At 43.8% G+C, this 15,782-nt stretch overlaps 1 protein-coding gene across 1 annotated transcript in view; it reads left to right on the top strand.

The window, feature by feature from the left end:
- The window catches only part of VPS13C (vacuolar protein sorting 13 homolog C), a 548,274-nt gene that overhangs the window by 108,189 nt on the left and 424,303 nt on the right, over positions 1-15,782 (top strand). The window contains exons 15-16 of the mRNA XM_073619118.1: positions 7,660-7,787; positions 11,496-11,602. Coding sequence (XP_073475219.1) covers positions 7,660-7,787; positions 11,496-11,602 — 235 coding nt within the window. The remainder of the gene's footprint in view (positions 1-7,659; positions 7,788-11,495; positions 11,603-15,782) is intronic.

The raw sequence follows: 15,782 nt of genomic DNA, 5'->3' as shown, positions 1-15,782 counted from the left end.
GATCTGTTTGCATCCAGTTTCAACAACAAAATCGACAACTTTGTGTCAATGACAAGGGATCCGATGGCATGCGGAACAGATGCCTTGGTGTTTCCGTGGGATCCGTTTTCACTGATCTATGCGTTCCCTCCTGTTCTACTGCTTCCGCGCCTTCTTCACAGGATCAAGCAGGAAGGGAAGGAGGTGGTTCTTTTGGCCCCGTCATGGCCCAGGAGATCTTGGTTTGCAGAGATCTTAAAGATGGCGGTAGGGGACCCATGGACCCTACCACTATGGCCAGACCTTCTCTTGCAAGGTCCGATATTGCATCCTACCTTTACAAACGCTAAATTTAATGGTCTGGCTATTGAGACCCACATTCTGAAAGACTGTGGGCTGTCAGCTTCAGTAGTTTCTACTTTGGTTAATGCTAGGAAGCGGCCTCCAGAGTCATATACTATAGCGTCTGGAAGGCATATGTGTCCTGGTGTGAATCCAGGAGTTGGCACCCCAGGAAATATGTCATAGGTAGGATCCTTGAATTTCTGCAGATGTGATTGGAAATGAAGCTGGCCTTGAGTACTATCAAAGGCCAGGTGTTAGCCTTAGCGGTGTTCTTTCAATGACCACTTACTTCACACTCTCTGGTTCGTAGCTTTATTTAGGGGGTAACATGGATTAATCTTCCAGTTAGGTCACCCCTGAACCCTTGGGACTTAACTTTAGTCCTGTCGGCATTACAGAAACAGCCTTTTGAGCCAAAACGAGATATTCCCTTGGTCCTTTTAACGAGAAAATTAATTTTTATCTATTTATTTATTATTTATTTATCTTCTGCAAGAAGAGTATCAGAGTTGGCTGCTCTTTCTTGTAAAGATCCATATTTGATTATTCATAAGGATAAGATTGTATTACGGCCTCATCCTAATTTCCTACCGAAGGTAGTGTCAGGTTTTCATTTAAACCAGGATATTGTTCTGCCTTTATTTTTTCCAGAACCTCGTTCTGTGGAAGAAAGGTCACTACATTCTCTTGATGTGGTGAGAGCAGTCAAGGTCTGTTTGAAGGTGACCACTCAGATTCGAAAAAACAGATGTTTTGTTTGTGTTGCCAGACGGTCCTAAATGAGGACAGGCAGTGTCGAAATCTACTATCTCTAAGTGGATTTGTCAAGTGATTGTTCAAGCTTATGGTTTAAAAAGGAAAATTCCAACTTTTCATATTATTATTATTATTATTATTATACGAGATTTATATAGCGCCAACAGTTTACGCAGCGCTTTACAATGTATAAGGGGGCAACGCAATTACAGTACAGTTCAATACAAAAGGTACAGGAGGGCCCTGCTCGTAGAGCTTACATTCTAAAGGGAGGGGGTGGTGGTACAAAAGGCAATAGCTGCAAAGAATAATTTGATGGGGGTGGCTCAAGGACAGTTATGTGGGTGTGGGATAGGCTTTCCTGAATAAATGAGTTTTCAGGGATCTCCTAAAGGTGGACAGGGTAGCGGCTGATCAGACATACTGGGGCAGGGAATTCCAGAGGATGGGAGAGGCTCTGGAGAAGTCCTGAAGGCGAGCATGGGAGGAGGTAACAAGGGAGCTAGAGAGCAGGAGGTCCTGGGAGGAGCGGAGGGGGCGGTTTGGGCGATATCTGCAGATGAGGTTGGTGATGTAGATGGGGGCGATGTTGTGAATGGCCTTGTATGTTATGGTTAGCATTTTGAATTTTACACGGTGGGGTAGGGGAAGCCAGTGAAGGGATTGGCAGAGAGGAGCAGCAGTCACGGATCGATTAGTGAGGTGTATTAGTCTAGCAGCAGCATTCATAATAGACTAAAGGGGGGATAGCCTGCTTAAGGGTAGGCCATTAAGGAGAGAGTTGCAGTAGTCAAGGCGGGAAATAATCAAGGAGTGAATAAGTTGCTTTGTGGTGTCATTAGTCGGGAAGAGTCGAATTCTGGAGATGTTGCGGAGGTTAAGGTGGCAGGATTTAGCCAGTGATTGGATATGGGGGCTGAAAGAGAGGTCAGAGTCAAGGATTACACCCAGGACCCTGGCATGTGTGGAGGGACCAATGGTTGTGTTGTTGATATTAATAGTGAAGTCACAGGAGGGGGACCGTGAAGGAGGAAATCTAACAAGCATCGTTTTAGAAAGATTAAGTTTGAGGAAGTGGTGTGACATCCATACCGATATGTCATTCAGCAAATTTGAGATCCGTGAGGAGATGGAGGGGGTGAGTTGAGGAGTGGAGAGATAGATCTTTGTGTCATCGGCATAGAGGTGGTATTGGAAGCCATGGGAGGTTATCAGCTGGCCCAGGGAAGAGGTATAGAGTGAGAAAAGGAGAGGCCCAAGGATGGAGCCTTTGGGTACCCCAACAGAAAGAGGAAGGGGAGCGGAGGAGATGGAGTTGTAAGTGACACTGAAAGTGCGCTGAGATAGGTAGGAGGAGAACCAGGATAAAGCAGAATCACGGAGGCCAAGGGAGTACTTCCTGAGCAGTGCATCACCAAGCCTCCATGGCTCAGATCTGCAAGGCCGCAACTTGTTCTTCAGTCCATGCTTTTACCAGATTCCATCAAGTAGATGTAAAAGGTCATGAGGATATCGCCTTTGGGCGCAGTGTACTGAAGGCTGCAGTATAATGTCCTGTACACACGATAGGATTTTCCAGTGGAAAATGTGTGATAGGACCTTGTTGTTGGAAATTCCTACCGTGTGTAGGCTCCATCACACATTTTCCATAGGAAATTCCGACACACTGTTAACGTTATAAATGTATATTTATGATTTATTAACCATAAGATATGAGGTTGGTTAAATAAGAGTTCTTATGACCAGAAGCGAAAGCTTTAATATAATAACATTTATTAAAGTAGCGTTAAAAGTCTATCTAATACACAGACAATATCTATAGTCTTAAACAAGGGAGAAAATATTAGGTTAAAGTACAAGAATACAAAGTATATTCAACACAATACAAATAGTAAACAAACAAACATATGACAAGCAGGTATACCTTTCAGTGCTGGGAGATGCTCTGATAATTACCTATATTAATGTTCCTGGTCAGTCTTCATCTCTCTCCCACTCTCTTTGGGATTACTTCTTATAGGCCCATCTCTCATTGAATTGAATAGGGCCACTCTGATTGGGTATTCTGTTAGCCCTCTACTTCCTCCAGGTGTATCTCCTAATTTGGGCAACTTCCTCTTGTTGGGGTAACGAGCTACTGATAATTTGTTTGAAGAGGAACTAAGGTGAAGGTCATCCCCTTCTCTTGAATGGGGCACTTAACTATGCATGGCATTAGCCAGGGCAAAACCTCCTTTCCTGAACAGATGAAAGAAATATTCTCATTCTATCAAACGCCCCTTTGAACTGGACAAATGGTTGATTAGCACGGAGGAATACAAAGGCCTTTATCGAGCTAATGAATTTGGCCCTGTAATAAATACACACTTCAGAGGGTATCTCTTCCTGGCCCTTTGAATATTAAGCTAGGTAAACAGCAGATTGTCTCCACAGTACATCCTTCTCACATACTACAAGTATCTGTTAAATGCATTAGCTCTTCTCAGGCAAATCCTGTCGCATATCTACATCTAGCTAAATTAACCCTCTACTGAGAAACAATATCACATACTATTATTTCTTATCTAAAACTATATATATATATATATCTATATTCAAATATTCCCAGTTGCTACTGGAGATTCCACATAAACTCATAAGGCAACAACACAAAGTTTGAGAGCTTGCTATAAAATTTTCCGACAACAAAATCCGTTGTCGGAAATTTAGATCGTGTGTACACAAGTCCGACGCACAAAGTGCCACGCATGCTCAGAATAAATTAAGAGACGAAAGCTATTGGGTACTGCCCCGTTTATAGTCCCGACGTACGTGTTTTACGTCACCATGTTCATCTGCACATCTGCCCCACCACTGTACCACCCTGCACATCTGCCCCACCACTGTACCACCCTGCACATCTGCCCCACCACTGTACCCCCCTGCACATCTGCCCCACCACTGTACCCCCCTGCTCATCTGTCCCACCACTGTACCCCCCTGCTCATCTGTCCCACCACTGTACCCCCCTGCTCATCTGTCCCACCACTGTACCCCCCTGCTCATCTGTCCCACCACTGTACCCCCCTGCTCATCTGTCCCACCACTGTACCCCCCTGCTCATCTGTCCCACCACTGTTCCCCCCTGCTTATCTGTCCCACCACTGTTCCCCCCCCCTGCTCATCTGTCCCACCACTGTTCCCCCTGCTCATCTGTCCCACCACTGTTCCCCCCCCCCTGCTCATCTGTCCCACCACTGTTCCCCCTGCTCATCTGTCCCACCACTGTTCCCCCCCCCTGCTCATCCGTCCCACCACTGTAACCCCCTGCTCATCTGTCCCACCACTGTAACCCCCTGCTCATCTGTCCTACCACTGTAACCCCCTGCTCATCTGTCCCACCACTGTAACCCCCTGCTCATCTGTCCCACCACTGTAACCCCCTGCACATCTGTCCCACCACTGTAACCCCCTGCTCATCTGTCCTACTACTGTAACCCCCTGCTCATCTGTCCCACCACTGTAACCCCCTGCTCATCTGTCCCAACACTGAAACCCCCCTGCTTCTCTGTCCCACCGCTGAACCCCCTTCTGATCCCTCCCCCTACTGTACCTCCTGCACATCTGCCCCACCACTGTAACCCTCCTGCACATCTGCCCCACCACTGTAACCCTCCTGCACATCTGCCCCACCACTGTAACCCTCCTGCACATCTGCCCCACCACTGTAACCCTCCTGCACATCTGCCCCACCACTGTAACCCTCCTGCACATCTGCCCCACCACTGTAACCCTCCTGCACATCTGCCCCACCACTGTAACCCTGCTGCACATCTGCCCCACCACTGTAACCCTGCTGCTCTTCTGCCCCACCACTGTAACCCTCCTGCACATCTGCCCCACCACTGTAACCCTGCTGCACATCTGCCCCACCACTGTAACCCTGCTGCACATCTGCCCCACCACTGTAACCCTGCTGCTCTTCTGCCCCACCACTGTAACCCTGCTGCTCTTCTGCCCCACCACTGTAACCCTCCTGCACATCTGCCCCACCACTGTAACCCTGCTGCACATCTGCCCCACCACTGTAACCCTCCTGCACATCTGCCCCACCACTGTAACCCTCCTGCACATCTGCCCCACCACTGTAACCCTCCTGCACATCTGCCCCACCACTGTAACCCTGCTGCACATCTGCCCCACCACTGTAACCCTGCTGCACATCTGCCCCACCACTGTAACCCTGCTGCACATCTGCCCCACCACTGTAACCCTGCTGCTCTTCTGCCCCACCACTGTAACCCTCCTGCACATCTGCCCCACCACTGTAACCCTGCTGCACATCTGCCCCACCACTGTAACCCTCCTGCACATCTGCCCCACCACTGTAACCCTGCTGCACATCTGCCCCACCACTGTAACCCTGCTGCACATCTGCCCCACCACTGTAACCCTGCTGCACATCTGCCCCACCACTGTAACCCTGCTGCACATCTGCCCCACCACTGTAACCCTGCTGCTCTTCTGCCCCACCACTGTAACCCTGCTGCTCTTCTGCCCCACCACTGTAACCCTCCTGCACATCTGCCCCACCACTGTAACCCTGCTGCACATCTGCCCCACCACTGTAACCCTGCTGCACATCTGCCCCACCACTGTAACCCTGCTGCTCTTCTGCCCCACCACTGTAACCCTGCTGCTCTTCTGCCCCACCACTGTAACCCTGCTGCTCTTCTGCCCCACCACTGTAACCCTCCTGCACATCTGCCCCACCACTGTAACCCTGCTGCACATCTGCCCCACCACTGTAACCCTGCTGCACATCTGCCCCACCACTGTAACCCTGCTGCACATCTGCCCCACCACTGTAACCCTGCTGCTCTTCTGCCCCACCACTGTAACCCTGCTGCTCTTCTGCCCCACCACTGTAACCCTGCTGCTCTTCTGCCCCACCACTGTAACCCTGCTGCTCATCTGCCCCACCACTGTAACCCTGCTGCTCATCTGCCCCACCACTGTAACCCTGCTGCTCATCTGCCCCACCACTGTAACCCTGCTGCTCATCTGCCCCACCACTGTAACCCTGCTGCTCATCTGCCCCACCACTGTAACCCTGCTGCTCATCTGCCCCACCTCTGTTTCCCCTGCTCATCTGTCACACCAATACACCTCCTTTCACATCTGCCCCACTGTTCTCCCCCCTCTTTTTTTCTGCTCCACCTCTGAACCCCCTTCTCATATGCCCCAACACTGAACCCCCCTGCCACCACCATGTTTCAGGGTGATGTGCACTGTTAGTTTTCTGCCACACATAGTGTTTTGCTTTTAGGCCAAAAAGTTCAATTCTGGTCTTATCTGACCAGAGCACCTTTTTTCTTTTATTATTATTATTATACAGGATCTATATAGAGCCAACAGTTTACGTAGCGCTTTACAACTTGAGGGTAGACAGTACAAATACAATACACTTTAATACAGTAGGAACCGGAGGGCCCTGCTCCTTAAAGCTTATAATCTAAGAGGCACTTTCTTCCACATGTTTGCTGTGTCCCCCACATGGCTTCTTGCAAACTGCAAATGGGATTTCTTATGACTTTCTTTCAACAATGGCTTTCTTCTTCTTACCACTGTTCCATAAAGGCCAGATTTGTGGAGTGCAGGACTAATAAATTCTCTCACCTGAGCTGTGGATCTTTGCAGCTCCTCCATAGTTACCATGGACCTCTTTGTTGTTTCTCTAATTATTGCTCTCCTTGCCCGGCATGTCAGTTTAGGTGAATGGCCAAGTCTTGGTAGGTTTGCAGTTGTGCCATACTCTTTCCATTTTAGGATGCTGCATTGAACGGTGCTCCCTGAGATGTTCAAAGCTTGGGATGTTTTTTTTTATAACCTAACCCGGCTTTAAACTTCTCCACAACTTTTATCCCTGACCTGTCTGGTGTGTTCCTTGGCCTTCATGATTCTGTTTGCTCACTAAAGTGCTCTAACAAACCTCTGAGGGATTCACAGAACATCTGTATTTATACTGACATCAAATTACACACAGGTGGACTCTGTTTACTAATTAGGTGACTTCTGAAGGCAATTGGTTCCACTAGATTTTAGTTAGGGGTATCAGAATAAAGGTGGCTGAATACAAATGCACGCCATACTTTTCAGATATTTATTTGTAAAAAACTATTTATAATTTTCCTTCCGCTTCAGTTATGTGCCACTTTAAAACCCCAATAAAATACATTTTCATTTTTGGTTTTAACGTGACAAAATGTGGAAAATGTCAAGGGTTAAGACTACTTTTTCAAGGCACTGTACCCAGCTTTTCCTATCCTGGTGATAGGTGTCACTGGACAATGAAGGAAAAATGCATTTCCCAAATAAAGACACCAGCTTCATTAAAAAAAAAGAAAAACTGACAGACATTCTAACACTTGCCCTACACTATACAAAAGAAAATGTTTTCAATATATTTGTAATTTCAATGGGAACACATGCAATTTTATAGTTTATTTTATGCTAGTAGTAGTTTTTTTTTATTGTTTGATATGTAGTTTGTCAATACATTTTGATCAAAATCTTATTTTTTTTTTCCTGTATTTTAAGTCTTTAAGCCAATTTCTGCATCAGCAAAGCTTTACATCAATCCTAATGCAGAGATGGAACTGAAGACACCAAAGTTAGACTGGAACATGGAAGTTCAACACGTTGCAATAGAACTTACTAAACCACAGGTAGGTAATAATAGAGTGTGATAATCAAAACCTCTCTCTTGGCAAGTAGGTAGGTTGAACATATTTAACCACCTAGGTACTGCCCTGTATAAAACACTATATTACCAGGTGATTTTTCAGTTTTCAGTGCTCTGAAAGTGCTCTGACAGTTTGACTGACTGTCCGTATTGGTCATTAGAACAGTATACCAAAATCAATTTTATATAATTTTTTTTTGAGACAGATGGGGCTTTCTTTTTGTGGTATTTAAAAACCATTAGGTTATAATACTTTTTATTATTTATAAGGAATAGACAAAAAAAAAGTTAAAAACATTTTTTTTCCACTTTTGACAACCTTAGGTGAACGATTTTTTTTTACGCAATTTTTGAAAATGAAGAACATGCTGGTATTGAGGTGTTTAAAAGAGTTTGGTTATGGTGCACTAGATACAGCACATCATTAAAGAGGAAATTCACCCTTTATATTTTGTTGTCTTCCCCTTATACCTTGATTGCTGGATTGTCCTCTAAAAAAACATAAGCACAGGGCCATCAAATCAAGCGGTGTTTGGTTTAACCGGCTGCAGGCCGGGTCCCATGCTGCCATCTTCTATTCTTGTGTCATCACAGGGCTGCTTGTCTCTTCTGATATCTTGCAGCCAGCCCCTTGATAATGCACCACTGCACATGCACAGTGTGTCTGAGTTTGACCAGTGCATACACGGTATGCTGGAGACTGCTTCCTGGGATGGGTAGCATGAGCATCCCAGGAGGCTTCGAAAAGTGGGGGGAACGTCAATCTTGCCTAGGCAAGAAAGCCGGATGTGTGGGACTAGGTCTCGGAGAAAAGGTATTTTGGTTTAAAGACTTTTTAAACCAAGGAGTAAAGAGAAAAACTATGTATCTTGTTTAAAGATGAAGAAGGTCCACTTTAGTGTACATCTCATAAACAGAAAGGATTAATGTACAGTTTACATACAGTGGGAGGGTAGAGATGAAGAGTATTAATGTGCAGGATACAGGAGATCAAGACGTCAGTATACAAGTCACTAAGGATGAGCTCAAGTGTGTTCGCTAACAGCACATGCAGAGCCCGCCAGGAGGACGGCACTGCACGGCGCTAATCACAGGCAGTGAGACATTTCCCGATCTCTGCAGCTGCGCATCGGGACAATGTCTCACTGCTTGTGATTAGCGCTGTGCAGTGCCGACTTCCTGGCGGGCTCTGCACGTGCTGTTTGCGAACACGCCTGAGCTCATCCTTACAAGTCACATACAGAGATAAGATGAGATGTGTCATACAGGAGAGGAGGTAGTGAAAGTGTTAAACAATCCCACAGTTAAGTTCATTGCAACCCCCTATCTTAAATCTGTTGCAGTTTACCACCTCCTTCATTTCTCCTTCCTCCATTGTGATGAGGTCTTTTGGGAAGGGGTGGAGGCAGAATGACAACAGCTTGTGGACCAGAGGGGAGCACAGGGTACAAGTGAAAGGATACCTTGGCAGGAGGTGGAGAGAAGAGAGGAACAGCAGTGGAAAATAGTACATTGGGAAAGGCAGAAAAAAATAGCATTGGGGTCAAGTTGTCAGTAAATGCAGTGTTGACTGGTAATGTGTGTGTGTGTGTGTGTGTGTGTATATGTATATGTGTGTGTATATATATATATATAGTAATATATACAGCCATAGCCAAACATTTTGTGAATGACACAAATATTAATTTTCACAAAGTCTGCTGCTTCAGTGTTTTTAGATCTTTTTGTCAGTTATCACTTTTACCTTGTGGCAATATGCTCCATCATGCTGGAAAAGGCATCATTCATCACCAAACTGTTCTTGGATGGTTGGGAGAAGTTTCTCTCGTAGGACGTTTTTGTACCATTCTTTAATGGCTGTGTTCTTAGGCAAAATTGTGAGTGAGCCCACTCCCTTGGCTGGGAAGCAACCCCACACATGCATGGTCCCAGGAAGCTTTATTGTTGGCATGACACAGGACTGATGGTAGCGCTTACCTTTTCTTCTCCGGACAAGGTTTTTTTCTGAATGCCCAATCGGAAAGGGGATTCATCAGAGAAAATTACTTTACCCCAGCCCTCAGCAGTCTAATCCCTGTATCTTTTGCAGAATGTCAGTCTGTCCCTGATGTTTTTCATGGAGAGAAGTGGCTTCTTTGCTTCTTGACACCAGGCCTTCCTCCAAAAGTCTTCGTTGAACTGTGTGTGCAGATGCACTCATACCTGTCTGCTGCCATTCCTGAGCAAGCTCTGCACTGGTGGTGCCCCGATCCCACAGCTGCACCAACTGTAGGAGACGGTCCTGGTGCTTGCTGGACTTTCTTGGGCATCCTGAAGCCTTCTTCACAAATGCAGTGGAAATGTTTTTTTATAGGATTGTTTTTTTTTTCATGGCAAAGAGGGACTTTGAAATTAATTTCAAATGATCTGATCACTCTTCATAACATTCTGGAGTATATGCAAATTGCCATCATAAAAACTGAGGCAGCAGACTTTGTGAAAAATATTATTTGTGTCATTCTCATTACTTTTGGCCACGACTGTATATATAGAGTTATCAGCAAATGTAGTGTAGACAGCGGGAGGTAAAGCTGTCTGCTAATGTAGTGTTAGAGGGTGGTAGTACTGGTAGTGAAGCTGTGGTGACAATGGGGCTCAGCAAATGAGTTGTTGGATGGTGGGGGCTAGAGCTATCAGTGAATGTAGTGTGGACGGTGCAGTGGAGCTATAGCCAATTGGCAAATGAAATGTGGTTGGTGGGGGTAAAGCTATTAGGGAATATAGTGTGGCCCAAGAAGATGGAGTTTTGGAGAATGTAGTGTGAATTTTGGGGGCAAATTTTTGTTCCAAGGGAGACACAAGCAGCTGTTTTGTACTTTTACTGCTTGTATTACAGTCTTAATAATTGTTTGTAACCCATCTCTACAAAGCTTTCACAGAGACACTAATGTATTGGGCTGCCACCTTGTGCTCCACTTTTACACTACTTCAAGTGGCTTCTGTGGTTGTTGCACATTTCTATGTACTGTACGCACAGCTTTTTGTTCTTTTATCCAGTATGTAAAGTTAATCCTATTCTGCATTTATTTACTTAACTCCAAGTTACTGTGTTCCTCATCTGACCATTTTGGCAATTCCTTGCCATTACAGTGATAGTAGTGAATGTAGTGTGGACAGTGGAGATGGAGAGAACGTAGTGTGTGGATGGTGCTTTCCTACCACATTTATTCTTGTGATAGAAAGTGGAATTTACTATCTGCCTTCTAGCACACATCATGAAGCATTGAGACTCACATGACCTCTAAGCAGCTGGTCAAGGCTGAGACTCTCAATATTTTGACCAACTGCAGAAAGCAGAGAATCACAGATGGTGTGAACATCTAAACAGGGCTGATCACTTGTATCTGAGCTCTGCTCTGTGCATCGAGCACTCACAGGAAACCAGGCAGATGCTCTATTAAAAAGGTTTCATTCCTTTTTAACAATAATAGATTCATTTTAGAATGTTTGGAGTTGGAGATTTGAAATAAAGGGTCTAACCACTGTGATGCCTGTACATTTTTGTTCTAAGTTTAGCATACAGATAGAGTATATTACTCTGCAGTTCTTCCTATTTCTTTTTAGCACAAACTATTCCTTGTTTATGGTCATTATTTTAAATGTACTTAATTATGTATTTAGCCTATTTACAGCTACAAATCTTTTTTTGCAGTACCTCAGTATGATTGACTTGTTGGAGTCTGTGGATTACATGGTGAGGAATGTTCCATACCGGAAGTACAGACCAGGCGTACCGCTAATGGAAGACTGCAGAAAATGGTACATAGGCACTTGTTTTTACTCTTTTCTATATTCTACCAGTCCTAACAACATATAATTGGTCTTCCTCTACTTGGAGTACACAAGTGCTATAAAATATAAAAAACAAAATGATTGCAGTATATTAAGGAATTTTCATTTTTTGTAAATGTCAATCTAAATTGAATAAATTGTACAAGTATGTTAAAAGCTAGAAATGTATAATGGTTGTGATACAATATTTATACATGTAAAAGCAACAATAATAATAAAGTGGCATCAATGGCAAAATCAAAAATAACCTATATGATGTACAGTAATTTATCACTAGCATTAACAAAGTAGTCCCCTTTTGTTATGTTTTTTTTTTTTTTTGAGTTCTTCCAATAACCTAAGCAGGCCATGCATGGATCAAAATTCATCCAGTTCAGCAGGTACTGGCCAAATTTCGATCCAAGTATGTGCAGGGTACAACTGCCCTGTCAAATTTTTCCTGCTCAATCAGTGCTGCAGGCTAAAGGCCTGCAACTCTGATCAGTGTATTCTGATGGCCAGAAAGTCTCCCCGCTTTTTTAATACAATAGCTCAGCAGGGAAGAATCCCCATCCACATAGTGTGTTGATGGGGGAATCTGGTCAGTTTTTTTCACGTCTTTTATCAGTCGATCCTGTTATTTTTTGGCTTCTTTTAACAGATGACTCTTTACAGCAAAAATGAAAGTTAGAGGGTTGACACAAACCGTCAAACTCTAATGTCGCGTACACACGGTCGGGACTTTTCGACCGGACTGGTCCGACAGACTTTCCAGTGGACTTTCGACTGACTTTTGACGGACTTCCAACGGACTTTTTAACGAACGGACTTGCCTACACACGATCACACCAAAGTCCGATGGATTCGTACGTGATGACGTACACCGGACTAAAATAAGGAAGTTGATAGCCAGTAGCCAGTAGCTGCCCTAGCGTCGGTTTTTGTCCGTCGGACTAGCATACAGACGAGCGGATTTCTGGGTCCGGTGGAGTTATGACGTAAAGATTTGAAGCATGTTCCAAATCTAAAATCCGTCAGATTTGCAACTGGAAAAGTCTGCTGAAGGTCCGGTGAAGCCCACACATGATCGGATTGTCGGATTTGGTCCGTCTGCGTCCATCGGACAAGTCCGGTCGAAAAGTCCGACCGTGTGTATGCTGCAATAGTGCTTTCAATGGTCAGCTTTTGTTCACTTAGCGAAAATTTTTATCCCAAAAGGAAAGAAAACTGTATCTGTTCAATGGTCAGCTTTTGTTCACTTAGTGAAAATTTTTATCCCAAAAGGAAAGAAAACTGTATCTGTAACTGCTTATAAAAGTATTAGCTGGAGTCAGGCTTCTCTTTGTTTTAAAGGCAAACTAAATTTAGTGTATATAACACTACCCTCTCCAGACAGATCTCCTAGGGTGTCTCTGTTGCTTCTCCTCATGTACACTGCTGCTGGTAAACGGACGTTTAGGAGCAGTTGAGCATTTTTTTTTCAGCTGCCCCTGAACTCTCCTCTGTTATCAGTACATGTACACAGAGTCATTTATAATCGTTTCTAGGCAGTTGAGTTTAAAAGCCTTTTTTTGGAACCCAAAAAAATGGGTCCAAGCGGATGTTCAGAGGTATTTGAAACGCCAAATGCCTGTAACAGCTTGTAAACGCTGCTAAACTGACGTTTTTAGACGTTGGGTTCTAGCTGTCAAGTTTTTTTTTTTTTTGTTAGTTTTTATTAAAGGAAAATATAACAAAGATATAAATACATCTCAAAATAGGTAACATTTTCATATTAGCAATAACATAGATTACAGTACTCATACAAGCCAGCGAATATGTGTAAGTAAGAGATACTGTATTTATCAATATAATTATATAAAGAATCAAAGTTCTACCTTATTAAACGGAGGATTTTTAACATGTGAGCACTATAATCCAAACAAATTTGAAACCAGAAAAAAGAAAAATGTAGTTTTGGTTTAATGGAAATAATGGATATGAAAGGAAAGCGGGGGAGGAGTGGAGAAAAAGAAAAAATAAAGAAGGAAGATGGGAAGGACGAAAGAGGGAGAAGTGAAGAAAAAATGGTAAAAAGGGAAGAAAGAAGGGGGTGGTGGGTTGCCGGCATGCAAAACCGCATAATAAAAAGGTAGGCAAGGTATCAGAAGTCCAATGTATGATAGCTAAGTTTGATTAACAGGTTTTAAGGGGTTTGTGCAATGAGATCTCTATATGAGGAGGTGGTTTGAAATTTTTTCCAAGGATCCCATATTAACGAATGTTTCTGGGAGGTCCCTCTAACATTGTGGGTGATATTCTCCATGAGATGTACATTGTCAACTGCTTGTAGCCAAACTTTTATGGAAGGAGATATTGGTTGACCCCATAAAGTAGGGATTAGGGCCTTGGCGGTATTTAACAGATGAGGTATGATTGAGCGTTTATACACCTTTTATAGGAGTTTTTGTAACATGAAAAAGGATAGCCCAGGGGTAATTTGGTATATTGACACCAGCGATCTGGACAATCAGAGCGCGTATGTCATCCCAATATGATCGAATAAGTGGACAAAACCACCATATGTGTGCATGAGTAGTTTTGTTCCCACAGTTCCTCCAGCATAATGGGGAACTGTCGGGGAACATTTGGTGCAATTTAACTGGTGTGTAATACCACCTGGTGAGCAGTTTATAATTTACCTCTGACATTTTTGAGGCTACGGATGAAGTGTGGGCTAATTGTAGGATCCTATCCTTTTGGTTATCAGTCAAGGACAGATCTAGATCGAATTCCCATTTAGTCAGGAAAGGTGGGAAGCCGGGGGTTTGGAGAGCAATGAGGGCTTTATAAAATAAGGAAATACTATGTAAAGGGGGGTCTTTTGGATGAAATATTATTACCTCTATATCGTTTAGGTCGCTGACACCCCTAAGTGGAGTAGGAAGAGATCTTACGAAGTGTTGTAGTTGATGGTGTCTCCATTTATCTAGAAACGTGACAGGTTTAGGTGCGAGGATCCTATGTAATGGTTTGTGTTTGTTGCCATCCAAAATTTGATGTAGTAAGAGAGGCTCTTCAGGCCTCCATGTTTTAAAGCCTGGGTCTAGAAGGCCTGGCAGAAAATATGTATGGTTAAGGAGAGGAATTAGGGGGGAATCGTATTTCCAGAAAAATTTTTTATGTATGGCGTCCCATACATCCAAAGAGGATATGGTAAGAGCCGAGGTATTACGATCAAGGTTCCTGTGAGAGCGGGGTATCCAGGGAGCCACTGAGAGATCCACTCCACTTAGGAAATACTCTACTTGTACCCATAACTTCGAGTTAAGAGCATATTTCCAATCAGCTAGTCTGGCTAATACTGTCGCTTGATAGTATGCTTTAAAACTAGGAAGTGCCAGACCACCTGAGCATTTGGGACGAAACAATAGCTCCCTGGATATTCTGGCGTGACCATTCCTCCAAATAAAGCGGGAAATCATAGATTGTAGAATAGTAAAAAACCCCACTGGAACACACAATGGAAGCATTTGAAAGAGAAAGAGGACGCAAGGTAGTATGTTCATTTTAATTATATTTACCTTCCCTAACCATGTGTGGGACAGGTTGGACCATTTTCGCAGGTCACCTCTAATCTTGTTTAGCAAGGGAATATAGTTATATCGAAAGAGGGATTGGAGCTTAGGGGTAAGATAAATACCTAAATATTTCAAACATTTTGTTTCCCATTTAAAGGGGAAGAGGGGCTTGAGAGAGAGAGCTTCAGACTTAGGAATATTAATGTTTAAGATTTTTGATTTGGATAAGTTTATTTTGAAGTAAGAAATTGAATGGAACGTGGAAAATGCGGACATTAAATTGGGGATCGAAATGCGTGGCTGTTGGATGAAAATAGTACATCATCTGCGTAAGCTGCGTATTTATGGGATCTATTGCCTATTTGTATACCTTTAATATTATCATTATTCCTAATTGTAGCTAAGAAGGGTTCTAATGTTATAGCAAATTTGAGAGGGGAGAGGGGGCAGCCCTGCCTAGTACCATTGTGTAAGACAAAGGGGTCACTTAACGTACCATTAATTCTAATTTGTGCTGAGGGATTGGAATACAGGGATGAGATACGATGGAACATTTTAGGACCCAGCCCTAAGTGTCGTAAAGTCAGTTTAAGATATTCCCAGTCCAC

This window comes from Aquarana catesbeiana, linkage group LG03, assembly GCF_042186555.1.
Source record: "Aquarana catesbeiana isolate 2022-GZ linkage group LG03, ASM4218655v1, whole genome shotgun sequence".
Taxonomy (NCBI): domain Eukaryota; kingdom Metazoa; phylum Chordata; class Amphibia; order Anura; family Ranidae; genus Aquarana; species Aquarana catesbeiana.
This window is presented reverse-complemented; position numbering and strand designations above follow the sequence as displayed.